Source organism: Lepidochelys kempii, chromosome 1, assembly GCF_965140285.1.
Source record: "Lepidochelys kempii isolate rLepKem1 chromosome 1, rLepKem1.hap1, whole genome shotgun sequence".
Taxonomy (NCBI): Eukaryota; Metazoa; Chordata; order Testudines; family Cheloniidae; genus Lepidochelys; species Lepidochelys kempii.
The window spans coordinates 143,487,606-143,506,449 of record NC_136380.1 but is presented as its reverse complement, the minus strand read 5'-3'; the positions used below and the strand labels follow the sequence as shown (position 1 = coordinate 143,506,449).

General features: G+C 42.1%; 1 protein-coding gene across 1 annotated transcript in view; it reads right to left on the bottom strand.

Moving 5' to 3' along the window:
* The window catches only part of PTCHD1 (patched domain containing 1), a 45,874-nt gene extending 28,846 nt beyond the window's left edge, over positions 1 to 17,028 (bottom strand). The window contains exons 1-2 of the mRNA XM_073357350.2: positions 15,820 to 17,028; positions 1,216 to 1,876 (exon numbers count right to left, since the gene is read on the bottom strand). Of these exons, the coding sequence (XP_073213451.2) occupies positions 1,216 to 1,876; positions 15,820 to 16,239 (1,081 nt within the window). The 5' untranslated portion in view covers positions 16,240 to 17,028. The remainder of the gene's footprint in view (positions 1 to 1,215; positions 1,877 to 15,819) is intronic.
* Positions 17,029 to 18,844: the final 1,816 nt, after the last annotated feature.

Below are 18,844 nucleotides of genomic sequence, written 5' to 3'. Positions count from 1 at the left end.
AAGTATATTATATGAACATCATAGTAGGCCTAGTTTTGAATATAAAACAATCCTACTGAAACATGTAACATCACTACATGATGTGTCTTAATAATTGGAGATTCACTTGTGCTGAAAATGTGTAGTACTGCACACTGATTTTCAGCTGGGAAAACTATCAAATCAATGCATGAGGTATTCTTCACAAATTAATAATGTTGCGAACAAGGACACATCAGACACCTGCAGTGTACAAAGTGTTTACCATTCATGGACTAAATGCAAAAGCAAACAGAATGAGCTTTCCAGCTATCTTTTTTATGTCCACTAGTGAAGTCCTCTGCCTGCTCTGATTTAGTGCCAAGTTTCCTCAAAATGTGCCTAATCAAAAGACACTTGAAGTCAATAAAAGTCTTTCCACTGACTTCAGATCAGGTACAATCTGACTCTCCTAGTCTTGATACCCAAAAAATTATGGTGGGTGAGTGGAGTATAAAAATAGAGACAGACAGAAATCTCTGTTTTAACGCCTCCAGCCACCAGGTCTGCACAGGACAATCTTCATTGTCTGTCAATACTTTAATCATTTGCAGGGCTTGATGCTGAATGGTGTGAGCTGGCCTGGTCAGCAAGAGACAGTGCATATTGCTACTTAAAGTGCCTTGGCAAATTCACTTTTTTCAAGTGAAATGCCACAAAAAACTGCCTACTACTGCATTTATTCCCTAAACAGACTGATTAAAACATAAGCCCATGATAAAACAACAGTGTGTACTCAAGGGGATACAGTTATTGTTCTGTAAATGAAAAGTGCCCCTTTTATTTACCAAGGCAGCTGATATTTTAATTTCACAAAAGGGTCCTGTGCAAAGGTTTCCTTATAAAGCTGAGTACCAAAAAACATAATCAAATTTCCACAGAGAAGCTGCTGTTGGTTCCCCTCTCTTGCATAATATACTTCACTAGCACAAACTTGTCTCTATCTGCCACATGAGCAGAATGTCACACCAAATGGTGCTACAGAACAACCGAGTCCCTGTGGAGCCTTTTTTTTTAATGTCCATAAGCATTATTATTGCAAATACCAGATGAATTCATGATGAGGAGGAGTACACTGCAGTGTCACAGTGAATGGGTACTGGGATTCATGCAGTGATACTTGGCTTCTTTTCTGCTGCCCATGAAATATGTCAAAGAACCAGAAACCCCCACCAAAAAATAGAATGAGATAATTACCTAACATGATGAAGGGAATTCCCAGGAAGGTGGAATTGTATTTCCCACCAGTCAGATTGATGATTCCAGCTGCAGTCAGTGTGGCTAAGCTCACCGTTAACAATCCTAAAAGGCCAAGCCAAGGTTTGCTGCGGACACAATCCTGCATGGAACAGCAGAGTATGGCCAAAGTGACCACAAGGACCAGGCTTGTGGTCAGGTAACGTTCTGACACCCTGCTCGTCTTTTGGAAATCCTCCCTCAGCGAAGACGAAGTGAAGGGATACATTTTGACTTTCCTGTTGGATTTCTGGAAAAGTTCGACAGTGTCACGAAAGATGGATTCCCACTTTTCTGCTACCATGTCATTCAGAGAGTTGATCGCCTGCAAGTAGTAGGTGAGCTGGATGGCTTCTGCAGACTTCACCCGATCTTTGCTGTGCACGGTAACCCCGCCAAGCTGGTGCCCGTTATACACTTCCCTGCCATCCTTTAAGCGAGTGATTGGATATGTGATAACAAAATTAGTTCGATTAGAAGATCGAGCAGACTTTAGCTCCTCCAGTACATGCACTATGTCGTCCACTATGCAAGTCTTGTCATTATTCAGGATACATATATGGGCAAATGTGTAATTGAAACCAGGTCTTTGTACTTGGATCCTGGTCACAGCTGAGTGCAACTGTAAGGAGGAGAAAAATCACACACATTATTCATCAGTTAATTGTGCACCATAGCAGGCAGAATGACAGCAGCTTTGTCATCTCGGTCCATTTCCTATTTACTCTAGGCAAAAAAAATTTCTAATTGCTACAATATTAATAGTAAGCACATTATAAAAATGCAAAACATGCACTAAAGTACTGATATTTTCCCCCAATTTCCTTTACTCATAACTCAATTATGTTTTGACTTCTATAAATGCTAGGTGCATCTGCTGTTCACCCTCTCCCAAAACAAAACATCATTCCAATAAACTAGAATGCTTCATTTCCAAGTGAAGCAAAAGACACAGCTACAGACCAGCTACATTATGGCAATGTAATAATAATCAGGATTGCTAAATGACCACTGCATCAGACAACTATCAGGAATGCAGTACAGAAAAGCAACATGACATGTCATTTCAATGTGCCACTAGGGTGAGTGTAGTAGACCCTGTTGACTGGTAGTGGGAGAGTTAACCCTCTCTCAGGACAAAGGAAAGATCACAGCTGCATGTCCTATGTGCCAGGATTGTCAGGATAGCAGGACCAAACTATCCGGCATTAATTAAATTGTAGTCCTATCCACCCAAACTACAGCAAAGAGTTGAGATGATGAGGGAGGCTAAAGTTAGACGTTAGAGCCTCCTGGAAGAACATATTAGCTGGCAAAACCTTTTATTTTAGGAGTTGCTGGTTGGGGCCTGCTACATTACAGTTGTATCCCAGCTCCTTTTCAGAGGTGCTTGTATTCTTCTGAAGCATACTGTTTAGGCTGAAATTTTCCATGGTTAATCTCTGACCAAAAGTGAATTGTTCTGGAAAATGTGAGCAAAAAAGGCTGTTATTTTTGAAAGAGGAAAAGAGTGGGAAAATTGCACTGTCCCCATGGGAAAAATAAAATAAAATCTTGTGACTTCTTTTGAATCAGCTTCCAGCTAAATCAGGTGGAGTTAGAAGGTTGAAATTTGGCAGGGGAATAGCCTTAAGTATAGTGAAGGCCCATTCAGTATTCTGGTGAAAAAATGTTTTAACTTGGCAGTGTTAGGAATCTTTGCAAACTATATTGTTTATTTTGCATATGGTACCCTGATAAACTTATAGAGGCAGATCCTCAGGACGAGTTAAGTCCTCTTTGTGCTGCTGTAGTGGTGCAAAGGGTACTTAAACCTGCCATAAGGAGGCAAGATTCCATGAAAAGCCACCCGTATGATAGCCACTCTTTACACAGGGTATGGGAGTGGCTTGGGCTAGAATGTCATGTACTCCGACCATCCTGGCTGATGGAGCAACCGCTTGAGGGCCATCATCAGCTGGTGCAAGTTAGAAAAGTGCTGAGGTTGCTCTAACTTGCACCAGGAGCTGGCTTGGTCTTTGGCAGCTCTCAAAATCAGGAAGGTAGGAAGGTGTCCTTCCCTTCCTCTCCTGGTGCACTGCTCTGGCTCACCTGGGGATCTAGCTCAAAGTGCTACACTCCATAGGCCCCTGAATTACTCTGAAATGATCAAGACTGCTGTGAAAATGCTTCAGGGAAACATGGAATCTGGTCAAAGGGACCCCTTGCCTTCTCAAAGTGTAGGGGAGTAAACATGGGGCTGGGAGCCAGAATATCCCAAATTCAATTTCCATCCCTTTATCTGACTGGTTTTAATAATTCAATGTACTCCCCAATCCCTTTTTTGTGAAGGCTCACAACACTCCTTGCAGAAGACCAACAATATCTTTGACATTTTTCAGATGGGTTAACTGAGGCACAAAGCTGACTTAACTTGCCCAGGATCACTTGGTGTGTGGCAGAGCTGTGAACAGAATCAGATTATAGACTCATGTCTCATTCACTTGAGCACAGTTCCTCTTAGAAAAAAAGGATCCAGTCTAAGTGCTTGTGTGTGTATAGCCTATGAAAGCTGTCTACTCATGTTTGCTTGACCACATTTGCCGTTTTTGAGATCTATAGATGGAAAAGCCCTCTGTAGGTGCAAAGTGTTCTCATTAGGTCAACTTTAAAGACAGGAAAACTGACATATGGAAAAGCTCAATGACTTGCTTGTAAAGTGCAGGGGTTTGCCAGTAAATCAAAAGATCTTGGTTCTCCTGATTCTTTGGTGTCAGGAAAGTCTCTTGTTTCCTCATCTGTAAAGCAGGGATATTAACACACATTTACTGATGAGTTGGGAGATTGAATTAGAAATGTCTCTAATTTTTTTTAAATGATGAGTAATTATAATCTGACCTGCTGCCTGGCAGGACAGAGAGCACTGTCCTAGGGAAGAAAAAAATCCTTTCCTCTTTATATTACATTTGCTGCCATCCACAGAATCCCGGGGGATTCTCTGTTTATACAGACAGTGAAGGGACTGAATTCAAGCAATATTTAGCACACATGTTTTCTGTAGAAGAAAACTGTGATTGAAAAAGAAAATGAGAGAAGGTACCCACAATAACAATGGAGCTTGCAGGCTCTGTTGGTGGAGATGGATTAGCTGTCTAAACACAGTGGGTTCAGTGTAGCCAGAATTTCACCATATTTGTAGAAAAACGTGCATACCATGTATTATTTATTTTACCAGTGATTCGATTATCTTGTAATTATCTTACATAGTCCACTATTGGGATAAATCTAGTTGAAATTGTCTCCAATTCTTATGATATAAACAATATGTGTAAGAAGAAACAAAATTCCTGCCCGTTGAACTTGTTTGTCTTGCAATTATGTGGCTTGTTTCACTTGTATTTGAGTAACTTTTATTTTCTGTAAAATTATAGCGCAATACTGACAACGTGAAGCTAGGTTGGGAAAAGGAAATGAAACAACAAACCTCTCCAGAGGATTGGAAGGATATAATGTTAACCAGAGTATGCAGGCTAAGTTCTCCCTCATGGAGAGATTACAAATAGGAATTTGTGATTAAAGATTTTTGCACAACAGTCCTGCAAAACAAAATAGAAGACTTCACAGGAAAATGCTGGAGGTAATGGGTCATCTTCCTGTCTTCTGAGACTGTCCCAAGTTGAAAGGCTTCTGTTCTGTTTGAAAACTAATGCAACAGTTATTTCAGAATATATCCTTCAACTTCATGGTGTTATGGAAGTGTCCTGAAATCAAATGTAGATATCTGTTTAGAGTTTTTGTGGTAGCAGCCAATAAATATATTTCATCAACTATATTTGTAAAAACAAATGCCATTTATAGAAGTGTAGCTGACAAGAATAAAATACTTTTTAAAATGGAATTATTTGCTGCCTGAATTAGATTAGCAACTGATCTCTTTGAGGAAGGATGCACAGAGTAGGATGCTGCAATTTAACCCCCCCCAAACAATGATATAACTTTTAAAAATAATATATATTATTTTAAAATCTATATTAAAATAATATATATTATATATAATTTAAAATATATATTATTTACTCTACTTACCTATTTTGCCTCAACTCTCTTGTATTTCCTTTTCTTGTGTGTCCGAAACCTTTTCTTATTTAGGTTAGAAAATAATTTGTATTGCCAACAATTCTGTTTATCTTTACTAAAAAGCTAGTAGCTAAACATGGTATTTGAAATACTCATTCTCCCTGGAGGCCATCATTTCTGATTCAGAGACCAGATCATATCATGTAGTGTGGTCTTTTTTCTGCGTACTGGCAGAGCAAATGGGCTATAATACTGGCTTAGCCAGACAGACGGGATATCTTCTGACCTAGGAGAAGGCTCAAGTAACCTGGAGATGGCTATTGGGCTTCCCCACTCTGCCAGCATAGGGAACATTCCAGGGATGCATCAGGGAAGGAAGGGGAGCAACCAGAATGCACTGTGCTCTGCCAATCCCTGGATAGTATAACGGCCCTTGAAGGTTATTACAAGATGGTGCAATTTAGAGCAGCGCTGAGGCTGCTCTAAATTGTGCCGAGAGCCAAATTGACCCCTGGCCAAGAATCAGAGATGGGTGGAAAAGTGGTGTAAAACCACCTTTCCCTTCATATCCTCCCCACCCACTACATGCACTGAGCACTGTTTCAGCCATAAAGAAGGTTGACTCACACCTTCATCCTGGAAGCAGATACATTCAGTACCCTCCAGTTTACTATGTGCTGTTTTCAGACCAGATCTTAGAAACTAAACCACTCTTGCTTGTGTGTGAATACTAAGGAACACTCGGGAAGAATTTGGTTTGGTGCAACAGCATCATAGAATATCTACCTCTCCACGCTGATCCATCAGCCTGTGTGTCAGTTGGCTACTTCCCTCTTTCCCAGAGACAGCTGCAGTTCCATGGCTCTCCTTATATGAAGGCATTTTAGGAACTTGATTGTTAGATTGGCATTGAATTTTTCATTTAGAGCAGAAATCCAAACTCTTTGTTTTGTAGGATACAGAATATGTAAAATGCTTTGTGCTGAAAGGTGCTATGAAGTTAAATGATTACACTATATACAACTTCATTTGAACAAGGTATATTATGACATCCCTTCGGGAAAGTGTTTAGTTTAGTGAATAGTTGTGACTACTGTTTAATTGGGACAGCATGAGGATACATTTAGACATTGCAAAGTAGTTTAATGGTGAGTAATAAGGATTTAAAAAGATGTGACATTCGAAGCTTGGAGTAAGGACGGGTCAGACAGTCTTATTTATTCCTAATCAGTTTTCCCATCCCTCATAGTCTTATACCTAGAAAGGGAGAATTGAAGTAATATGAATATAATCTGCACAAATATTTTTTATCCGAGATCCTCAAAGGGCAAGTGGTGCTGGTTCATCATGGCGTACAGGTTTCTCAGTTCACTAACGGTGTAACTTTAGAACCCAGCATATCGCTGGTGCAGCAAAGCACTGCACATGAGAATTCTGTAATATCACTTCAGCCATGATAGCATGCTGGTTTTGCTCTTGTACCTGAAAGTGCATCTGTCATGAATTAAATAATAATTGACAACCTTCAAGTTTTCTTGCTTAGAGGGGCATTGTCAACTAAAATTCACATTCCCAGTCCCCCCACTTTTCTGCTTCCCAAGACCTATAGGAGGTCAAAGGGAAATAGAATGTAAGGCTGCTATAACTTACATTAGGGCAGGGGTTGGGTTGGGCAGGGCACGAATTCATAGATTCCAAGGCCAGAAGGGACCACTGTGATCATCTAGATCCCTGCATAGCTCCAAATATGGGAAATGCAAAGGTAGTTTAAAGTAACGTTTGGCTCCCAGTCCCCCCATATCTGCCTCAAGTGCAGGAATGGAGAAACTGAGAATAAGGACCTTTCTCTACAGTCAGTTTCACTGTTCTGATGATGGTGAAGTCCTTCTCCAGGAACTGCTAGAGGGCATTAACCAGTAGCATCAGTAACAGCAACTCTGGAACTGAAAGCAAAGAGGCAGCAGTCAGGGGCATGCTCAGGACAAAGGAGACAGTTTGTTTTTGCCCTTATGCCTATTCAGAAGGCCCTTTTAAACTCAGAAAGGGGAAAAATCCTCCTCCCCTTTTAAAAAAGGAACTTTCTGATTTAGAAGTCTGCACATACTATGTAAATGGGGCTCTATCAAAAGACATATTATAAAAATTCAAGTTAGCAATGTCCCTTTAAAGTAAACAAATTATATTCCAGATGAAAGGGTTGAAACTGCTGATTCATTTGCAAAATGATGCATTCCAAGAAATCCTGTAAAACCATGCTATACAACATGGTACTGTGATCAAAGTCATGGCTGAACAGCACAGAGAAAGCAGCTGAAGAACCACATATAGTCCCATGTCTGTTACAGGTTTTAAGGCTCTGTGGTTAATGGTATAAATTTACTTCCAGGCAAATGAGTTACCAAAAATCAACTGGAATCTTATGGCCTAATTCAACTCCCATTAAAGAGACTCTGACTTTAATGGAGTCAGATTATTAAAACTAAGCATGTGTAAAACTAGCCAGACATAATTTGGATAGTGGTAATGCGTGAACTGTGCTTTACCTGATTCACACAATGTTTGCAGCTTGCTGTCTGGGTTTCAAAAATGTACTTGTTTTTGGTTTTGTTTTCAAATGATGTGGTATAATATTTTATGGGTGACAATACATAGCGTCACACTGGATTATGCTGTGTCACTTGACCTATCGTAGAGAAATAGCTAGCTAAATAAAATTAGTTAGATGGAAATATTTTCCTCCTAAAATGAGTAATTTGACAAAAATAGGGACATACGTTGTTATGAGAGTCTGAGCTTTGTGATGCCATATCATAAATATATTTTTACTGTAATTTGTTTAGTCTCTAAATTGCAGGATCAATGGGCATCTGATGGGTCAGTATTGGAGATGACCTTACATGTTGCCAACTCTTGCAATTGTATTGTGATTCTCACAGTATTTGGTGTTTCTTTTAAAGCCCCAGCTCCTGAAGTCATGTAGGTTATTTGATCATCTCAACTTTCATTAAAAGAAACAAAACCAAAAAACGTATACCTTCCTGGCTATCGAGCAAAGCTTAAAACCCAGAAGGCAAACAAAGAACTCCAAATGTATTATTGTTTACAATCTCATGATTTTCTGAATGCTTGCGGCTGGCAATGCTACTTAAGCCTATGGTTTCATTTTAAGTTAAAGTTGCCTTTGTCTAGTTTATTTTGTTGGTAATTTTTACGGGTAACTTGTGCCAATGGAAAGGAAAAAGAGGAAAAAACCTCTATTGAACTACTGTAAAGTTCTTCTGTTTTTCTATGATCTCCATCTATTTTTGCATAGTGCTTTTTGATTGAATATTTTCAGAAAATTGTCCCAGTAAAGAGGAATGCATCCATCTGAATTAAGTGAGAGAACATATTTACACAGCTCTCTTAATTTACAGGGGGAAATACTTTGCATATTGTACAAATGTGGACAGAAATGAGCCCTGAATCTTTAGCAATGTTTTAAATAAGGGTTCTTCATTATAAAAACATGAACACATGAAGGATGAAGGGGAAAGATGTGTAACTGTGCCATAAACATTTCATAATGGGCCAGATTCTACTCTCAGCCTCACTTTTGTGTGTCTACAGTAACAGTGTACACCAATGCGATGGAAAGCACTGTCTTGCACAAGAAGTTCCAGTATGCGTTTGTAACCTGCATGCAAAGCAGATGGATGAAACCAACAGACCATAACAGTTCATAAGTAAATATTAAAGACTAACGGCAATTCACCTGTAACTTGAGAATATGCAATAAACAAACAGTATGGGATACTGGACTTTTATATATATGCGTGTGTGTATATATATATATATGTTCACCCAGACTGTAAAGTCTGAATGAGACATTACAATTAATTAAATAAGTCATGTTTTCACCAGCACTATTTGTAATCTGCACAAAACATGAGGGGAACAGAACTACTAAACAATTTTCAATGTAATTAAAATCCTTCAGTGATTTTCAAAATACAGAAAGTTACTTAAGTTACTATTTTATTTGCATTAACAATTGAGTATTACAGGAATGTGTGCTTTTCCAGTATACATATTTCCATCCATTTTCCTAGTGGCTCCAAATCCAAGGTTTCAGAGTAACAGCCGTGTCAGTCTGTATTCGCAAAAAGAAAAGGAGTACTTGTGGCACCTTAGAGACTAACCAATTTATTTGAGCATGAGCTTTCGTGAGCTACAGCTCACTTCATCGGATGCATCCGATGAAGTGAGCTGTAGCTCACGAAAGCTCATGCTCAAATAAATTGGTTAGTCTCTAAGGTGCCACAAGTACTCCTTTTCTTTTTCCAAATTCAAGGAGACTGTATGAATAATTTTCTTTTCTAATCTAGGGAAAAAAAGCTTTTGTACCCAATATGATCTTCATTTCAACCAATGTCATGACAATTCAGGCTGAATGTGTGCTACATTGAGCTGAACACGATTCATTTGGCTACCCTGTTTCAGATGCTGTTGCTCCAACAGGCACATGGTGCACAGCCAAGGTAGATCCCTGTTTGGAGCATCTGAAAGAAGAACATTTGTGCTACAGCTAAGATAAAATGCTGCAGCTTTAACACTCAGATGGGAAGATTTAGGTCACCCCCCAATTTTTGTTCTAATTCTTGAGTCATTATTAAGGTAGGCTGGCAACTTGGTACGTGTCTTTATAGAGGGCAAATGTCCCAAATAAAACTCTCTTTCTGTTTGGGAAAGGAGTCTGTCACAAGCTGTAAAGTCATCAATGATCATTTTAGTTCAAACTTTGGTCCGTGTCATCTCCTCCACTGGAAGAGGAGCATTACTCAAAGTTCTGTGCCTTTGAAGCCACTCAGTTCCTGAGGCATCATGCTGTTGAGGTTGTGCCATGATCTTTGCCATCCCAGGGAAGGGATAGTGGCTGCTGTTGAAAATCATCAAAGGGCCAAAGGAGAAGTGCAGAGGGGACCTCTTTAAGGCAAAGAATAGCTGGAGGAGCTATTGTTAAATGGTGGCAGAAGGGGATACATGTGTGGGAGTAAATTAGAGGTCTTTGTGAATTAAAGGCAGCAGGGAACTTTATGGGTCCTGGTACAGACAGATCTGCTCCTGACAGCCTGTATCATCTCACACACAGAAGTCACTGTAACTTAATGCTGACATTGATGTTTCTGCACTTGTATTTCCTTGCTGTTCTTGCACCATGTTCCTATGTATTTTTCTTTCTCACCTGGCTGTACCCAGATCTTAACTGCATATCTTAATTCCACTTGGTTTTTGCATAAGGCACATTTTAGCCTCATGACATTGTGCTGTTAGGACAAATGTCTTGCACTTCCACTGCTTTCATACACTTTCCTCTTACATGAGGATTCTTTCCTTCTTTCTGCAGCCTTTTCCTAAAGGCATGATTTGGCCCTTTATTTTCAGCTCACTTCACAGTTTGGCCACAGTTAGAACTGTTTTTCAACTTTTGAGCAAAATAGTTAAAATTTGCTATATACATACCTATGCAGTGTCACGTAGCTATATTTCTTGTACATTTGTATGTGTGTTTGTATTAGTAAAACTAACTATAGCTAAGAGGTGGCCAAGATGTCAAAAATGGGTACCTAAAATTACGCTCCAAAATCTTAGGTGTCCTTATTTTCAGAAGTGCTGAGCAGCCAGCAGCCCCCATTGACTTTTGAAAATGATTTTCTATACTTGCAGCATATCTATAAGATAATGATTATAGATAACGCAAACATTGGAGCGTAACTGAATTATTTTCCCCATGAGTTTCACCATCTGTAGAAACTATCCATCCGGAATATGAACGAGAAAATCGTAGAAAATATTATCTACCATATGCAGATGTGATATTTACTGACATATGAAATAATTAAATAACAACCTATTAAAGAAACAACAACCAAATAACAAGGGGGAGTACAATGGTACAAAACCCCTACAATTAACCTGTTTATTAATAAGTAGGAGCTATGAATTTCAGAAATAAATATTTTATCCTAATTTTTACCTCCACATATATCTAGATATTTACTTAAATATCTATCTCTCACTATGGCAGGCTATGTGAAAGAAGGGGTAAATAAACATTGCTGCTGAAAATGTGAGGTTAGTGTAGTTCTCAAAAACTCAGCATCTCTATATCTGTATATACACAACTGTGAATATAAAAATCCTTTTTTGCTCTCAGGCATATTACTCTTTTACCTTAACTTTAAGCCACTTTAAATTTAACAAAAATATTCTTATAGTGTTTCTTATCAATATAATAACAGAGGTAGAGTAGAAAAAAAGATTAATTTAAAATTAATGTGCAATACAGTGGGCTCACTGTGACTAGGGCTGAGCAAAGAGGCTCAAACAAAAGACCCAGATATTGACATCAAACTCCAGCTGAATCTAAATCAAACTTTTTTTTTAAAGTGCCTGACTAGTGTTTTTTGCAGATTTTGTGTGCCTTTAATTTTCCTGGTTTCCTCTGAAAGTGGAAATACCACACTAAAATAGAAGAAGCCCTTGCAGTATTGTCAGCTTCATTTCTAGATGAAAGAGAATGGGAGAAGTTTTGCATAAGATCTCTGAATGTTTTTGGATGATGACCTGGACCAAATATCCAAATATTTTTTTCTTCTTGCAGGTCTGTGTTGAGGTGCAGATGTGAAAACAATATATTTGGTTATATTTTTATTACATTTCTCTCTCCTCTCTACAAAATACTGAATTTTGGACAGAAAAGGGGTCTGGATTGACAATGCAGGATGTCAGTGCCCTGTATTTAACTACTGAACAGGCACAGCATAGGCAATGGAATTATAAAATTCCTGTGCTGCCCTACTACCTTTATCTCTCTATCTCAATGTGATGTGAGAGGGATTAGACATTTCATGAATGTCACAGGCCCATAAAGCTATTTTGTTGCTACTTTGTAATTTCTGTGCTAGTTCGGGGAGGCAACAAGCAGTGTGTTTAGAACTGGTTTGTGGTGGGAGTTAGGAGAACAGTGGATGGAGGCTTCCTCTTAAATAGGAAAAGGGTAATCAGCATTGTGTCCATGCCAGGCTGTTATACAGGGCAAGATGGCCTGATTCTCTAGAATGCACTAGTTATCATCACAAAACTGCTAGGACATGTGTAGTAGCTTCTATACTCATCAGTACTTGGCTCTGAGGCGTGAGCACCTACACCACACTAACACTCAGTATGCCCACTGGGGGGAGAGGGCTGTGTCTCTAGGTTTGGCAGCATTGTCTGAACTGGTCCAGTGATAGGGTGATTCAGACTCCATTCTATTCTCCATTTCATACCTCATTTCCCAGACTGCCAACAAGGTGTCCTTCAGCGCCTGTTGTGAAGATAGTTTCTCCCTCCCCGCTTCACTGTGGACATCTGTCCATTGGGAACTGGACACAGACCACCAAACCATTTTAGATAGGCCACCAAAAAGCTGTTAGATGGTAAGTATTAGTGCTATCAACCTTATTCTGATTCCAACCAGACTAAATGTTTCATATCATTACCAGGGTGACTGTGTGGGAGCACACATTCTTCTGCTAAAAGCAGGGGGAGAGCTCTCCTTCTTCTCCTTCTGTGAGTGGGGGAATGCGAGCACTCCAAAGCTCTCCCCTTTCTCCTTGGCTGGTGAGGTGAAGGAGAAAGCAGGTAGGGGAATCTGGAGGAGATGCAGCAAAAGCAGCTGGTGCCTGGCTGGGGAGTTTCTGTGACTCCCAGTGCTTCAGCTAGTAGCTGGAACAGCAGCAACTGATGTGAGAAGACAGGGTGTCCCATCCTGAAGTCTCCCATCTGCCTCTTCTAAAGCAGTGGTTCTCAAACTTTCCAGAGTACTGTAACACTTTCAGGAGTCTGATGTGTTTTGCGGTACCCAAGTTTCATCTCACTTAAAAACTACTTGCTTACAAAATTAGACATAAAAATACAAAAGTGTCACAGCACACTATTACTGAAAAATTGCTTACTTTCTCATTTTGTCTGTATGAAAATTCTAGTTTGTGCTGACTTTACTATGGTTTTTTTATGTAATCTGTTATAAAACCAGGAAAATATCTAAATAAGTTGATGTACCCCCTGGAAGACCTCTGTGTACCCCTAGAGGTATGCGTACACCTGCTTGAGAACCACTGCTCTAAAGCTTGTTGTCCCTAGGCCAACTTCCCCTCCACTACAGAAGAAAAGACAAACAATGCACAATGATTTGTTCAAATTCTCTCTTTGAAATGTCTTAACCTTTTAAAATGCAGGATATTATTAAACACATTTTCTATCCTGATCATGTCTATGTGGCAGCGGTTATAAAACAGGTGGGGTAAGCACCTCGCCATCACCCACACTATATGTAGTCACAGTACTTTGTTTGGCTGGCTTTTGGACTGCATGGAAACATGAACTCCCCTCAGATTACATTTGTGCTCTTGTTCTTTTTGGTGCTCAGATATAGTGGTGATAGGTACAGCATAAAAACCTACATCTAGTTCTCATTCTCTTTCACTTGCTGCGCCCTGTCACCACAAGACGATGCAATGCCGCATGACCACATAAGAGCAAGAGCTGTGAGCTCCGCCTCCTATTTTGATCTGTTTAGACCCACTGCTCATAACCAATCTCCTGAGCCATCTACAGGGTTCTTTAGGCTGCTATCTGTGCCTGGGTCTGCCCACAAACAGACCAATAATTAGAACAAATGTATTTTGTATTTTCTGTAAAAATGTATTTTATATGCTTGATGATGTCAGATTAACAATAAGTAAATGGAGTCAAATGACAATAGCGTGGTTAATCATGATCTCAGTAAGTGAAAAATAATCATTTTGTGGGAACATTTCAGCTATAAAAAAAGAGGCAGCATTTAAAACTGATAGAACTTTCTAAATTATAGCTTTCTCCCTGATATGATAAATCGAATGCAGAAGTTTGCTTGTGGAAAGATTCAAAGTAACATTTATTTGTGTGTCACTATTCTATTGATTAAACTACAGATTTCTAGAGATAGCACTACAGAGGAAAAATCCATTATAACTTTTAATCTGTGACTGAATGAATATGCACATCCTGGATGCAAATGCAGTTCAGAAAAAACTGGAAAATGAAGGAATGAAAATTGTCCTCTCTGGAGTTTTCTTATTTACCACTGAAATGTTACTAGACTTACTGAGACTACATTCATTAAGTCTATTTGCTGATTGCTGTTTGTTGATATGTCACCAACAAAAAGGAAAAATATTAAATACTTGGGTGGATCAGTGCAATAGTACTATAGTTGAAATAAGAAAAATTAATCCACTGAAACTCATTTAGTTTAGTGAAAAGAGTGAAATCTCCCAGAACTCTGTCAGAATATATTTTTTTTTACTTCCCTTCTCATTTTAGGAGAGACACTCTCTACTGTTCACATTAACATTATCTTTTGCGTGTTTTGATGGTTTGACATTCAGCAAAGAGAAAAGTGTTGACAGTCTTTATGCTTTCCACAGGGGAACAATGTTAACATGTACTCGTACAGTTTAATGCTAAAGTGTGTAGATTCTAAGAGCCACACCTTGAATATTTCCAAATGTTCCAGAGATTCTTCTTTCTTTCTGGAACTCGACCCTCTTGCAGCTCAATGTTTACATCCATCCCACTTTCCCTCCCTGCCCCCCAAAACCTACTCAACTATTGCAGTCTAGACCAGATAATGAAATTAAAGAAATTCATATTTCTGACACGTTAGGCTAAATTGTATTATGAAATGTCACATTACATCAGATTACATATTCCATGCAACATAAATTATATGACAAGATGCAACCTGATGTAACTTGATCCTCTACATCACAAACTGTACAATGCCTCAAATTTACAACCAGGCTGTTTTTTCTATAAAAAAAAAACAAAAACGCAAAAAAGGCTTGTGAGAATGAGTGTAGGAGGAAATACTACCAGTTAAAAATGATCAATCTGGTATGTAATTTGGTTCCAAGAGAAATGGAGGTTTCAAGCTATTCTGTACCCGAAAGTCACAGGCAGTCCATACCTGGCAATCCATACAGAGCAACCCCCCTCTCCCCCAAGCAGTTTACAGATTTGTACTCAAACTTCAAAAACAGTTACTGAATTCAGAGTGAACTTAACTCACAGGCATGACTGTAAGAATAATAAAGAATGCTGGAAGAATTGTTTAACAAACTGCCCTGACCTCCTTATTCACCAAAATACACAGTGTTGTCTAGGTTATTTCATCCACAAATAAGGGAGATTTCTGATTTTTAAAATAAGTAGTCATCCCAACTGTTGCTGGGATGTGACTTAGTAGCTGTGTTCACAAGACACACATTGTCTATGGAAGGTAGGGCATACCCCAAGAGGCATAAATGTGTATCTGGACAGTGTCTGTGTTATTATAACACACATTGGGAAGGTGGGGAAGGTTGGCTCAAAGAAGAGGGATGGGATGGAGAGAGAGATGAGGTGTGGAGGAGGCGAATAACTCGGAATACAGCAGAGGTTTACCTTTAAGATCAGATCAGTATGATGTTGGTCCAGCATGTTCGCCTTCCTGAAGGATGTGATGATGACCCTGCCGTACCTCCCAGGGGTCTGCAGGTCAGAGTAGAGCCGGTGTTTGGAGCGGTTCACCGGGAAAAGGCTGTTCACCAGGTTCCTCTCGATCTTGGCCAGGCTGTGTTTGGGGGCCAGGAGATACTCCACGCTCTCCTCGATCTGGTACCTGCTGAAGCTGGCGCCCAGCAAAATCGAGATCAGCACAGGTGCGGAGGCGAAGAACACCGGGTGACTGGCAATGAAGTGGCCGAGTCTGGAAAAAGACGTCCTCAGCCCCCTGTGCAAAACCTGCCGCAACATCCTAGTGCAGAGGGAGCTCAGGAGGGCGAGGTGCGATCTGAAGCTCTCCCGGAGCCGAGGCAAAATCATCGGGGGAGCCCAGGCAGACGGGAGCTGCCCCTCCGGCCTGAAATACACCCGGGCAAAAAAAAAAAAAAAAAAAAAATCCGGCCGAGCCGAGGCGCTCGGTGGGTGTGTGCGCTGGGGGGGGCTGCTAAGGCTCGTTGCCTCCCGGAACGCGGCTGTGCCCTAGAGGAGTTTCCCAGCGCCTCATTGTCTGACTTCCACCCGCCAGCCGGCCCCGGGGAGCAGGCACCCAAGGGCAGCGGGGCTGGGGCGGCGAAGGGAAGCCCGGGCGAGCGCCAGAAGCCCCGAGCCCACCGCGGCTGTCGCCAGCGCACAGCCGAGTTTGTCGGGGAGGCGGGGGCTGGCCGCTGGTTGCCGCCTGGTCTCCAAGCCCGCGCAGGCAGCGAGGAGAGCGGAGCGCCCACTCCCCCTCATGGAGCGGCTAGGGGAGGCGTGCTCGCCACAACAACAACAACAACAATCCCCCTCATACACACACACGCACGCACACACACACACAGACCCACACAGCACACAGCGGGGGGGGGGGGGGGAGGGGGGCTGCGGCTGCTCGGTTGTAGATCCCCCGTGTGAGCCGGGCTGGGCTGAATGGATTGCGGGCGGCCAGTCCCCCGCCCCCTGCCACACACTCCGCGCCGTCTGGCTTTAAAGCAGCGCGCCGGTCGGAGGGGAATCGCCGCTTGCGAGGGAATCACACCAGCGCCCCGTGGCACCGAGGGGCTGGAGGTGGCCGCGCGTGGAGCGCAGGGCCAGTTGCCTTCCTGGCTTTTCCAGCACGAGTTGCTCAGCAGGCGGCCCCCACCCCCCGCCCCCTTCTGCCTCCCCACCTGCCGCCGCCCAGAAAACGATTAGTCAGTCCTCAGGGCAGCCGGCGGCTCGCCGCGGTGCCTCCTCGCCCCATCTTCAGCCGCGGCTCCTAGTGTCCTGCCCGCCGGAGCTGGCCGCCGCGGGAGCGGGTGGGTTGCGTTGCTGACCGCCTCCCGCAGCTGTCGGGCGGGGAACTTGGCTGGAAGAAGTCACAGCGGATCGGTTGCAAAGCAAAATGACTAAGAACGGAGTCGATCGAGGCAGAGGACTCTCGCCCCCCACCCACCACACACACTTTGAAATAAGAGGACCTGATGATACCGCTTTATGTCAGCCCCATGACAGCGCCGCCGTGAGCCTCCAAGGGACAAGCTGCCAATCAGAAAATCACCAGGCGCTCAGGGAAGGAGGGAGCCAGGCATGTCACTGGTACATTCACGCTCCTCCGGAAAGTTTCCAGCCTCACCTCGCCAAAAATCCTCTTAGCAGCACGTTTTGGGGGCTGGGCCCCACGCCGGCGGCCGCGGGTCCCATTGTTCCCGGCACAGGATCAGCACAGAGATACAGTTTTGTGTATTTCATTGGGATCACGCGATCCTTTAGCTTGGCCAACACATGCAGCGGGGGAGTCGCTCGCTGGAGAAAGCAGGAGCCAGAAACGTCTAGGCGATTCCTCCGCCCGCCCTGTCTGGCCGCGTGTGAGTGCGAGCGTGGGTCTCCCCCTGTCTGGCTCTGCCGCTCTCTCAGGATGCGGCTTGTGCGAGGGCTTTGCCGGTGGAACAGCAGAATCCGCCCGGCCTCATGCGGCCCTAATGGGCATGTGCACAGTGTCTGCACATGCCCATTGCCAAAGTGAAGCCCCGCTGAAGCTGGTGCCCTTCCCCTGGCCTCTGCCCTGAGCGGCAGCAAAACCCCCCTTCCCCAAACGCACCCTTGGCGAGCCGCCGGCCGCGGGAAAGGGTCCGCGAGCGGCGTGTGAGAGGGCGAGCTGAGCAGCTGATCGGGAGGGGGGAGGAGGTTGGGTGTAGGCGATGCAGAGCCGAAGGAATGTTTAAATCGGAGCAGGGTATCGAATTCCCGTCGGGGTTTGCCATCGTGGGAGGGTGGGGCATACAAAGGCTGCAGGAGTGCCATAAAAAGTTGAAGCGGCACTGACACAGGCATCCCCATGTGCCTGGACATTCCCCCCACCCCTCTGATGAATTGGTAGGTGTGTAGTGATGTCACAGTGGGGTTCTCCCTTGGAGATGACATAGCGTGAGGTATGGGTAGTGAGCAGATGAGTCATTTAAGATTTATACTAGCGTCTCTCTTGAGTGACTCAAATTTTGGTTTTGATTCAGGTTTCCTTTCAGTATTTTTATGGCTGGATTTTAACTTGAGTTGGGTGTTTAAGGCTTATTTTTTCCCTTCTTTCACTAACAGATTTTCTGTTGCTTCTGTCAAAAATCTGCTGCCTGTTATAGATATTAATGATTTAGTTGATGGGGCACCTTACCAATGCTTCTTTCTTTCTTTCTTTCTTTCTTTCTTTCTTTCTTTCTTTCTTTCTTTCTTTCTTTCTTTCTTTCTTTCTTTCTTCAAAAAAACAAAACAACTTTTTTCTAGTAATGTATAATATTATAACCTATTACATTTGTATACCTAGCTCCACCTACAGTCTAATCTGAATAAATGGTGTAACTATACCCATATAAAATCATTTTTAAAAAAATCAGAAATACATTAGCAGCTAGTTTAAAGCTTTCATATTTGGATACCCAGATATCCACATATGTGTATTTCTGTTACAGTTAAACCA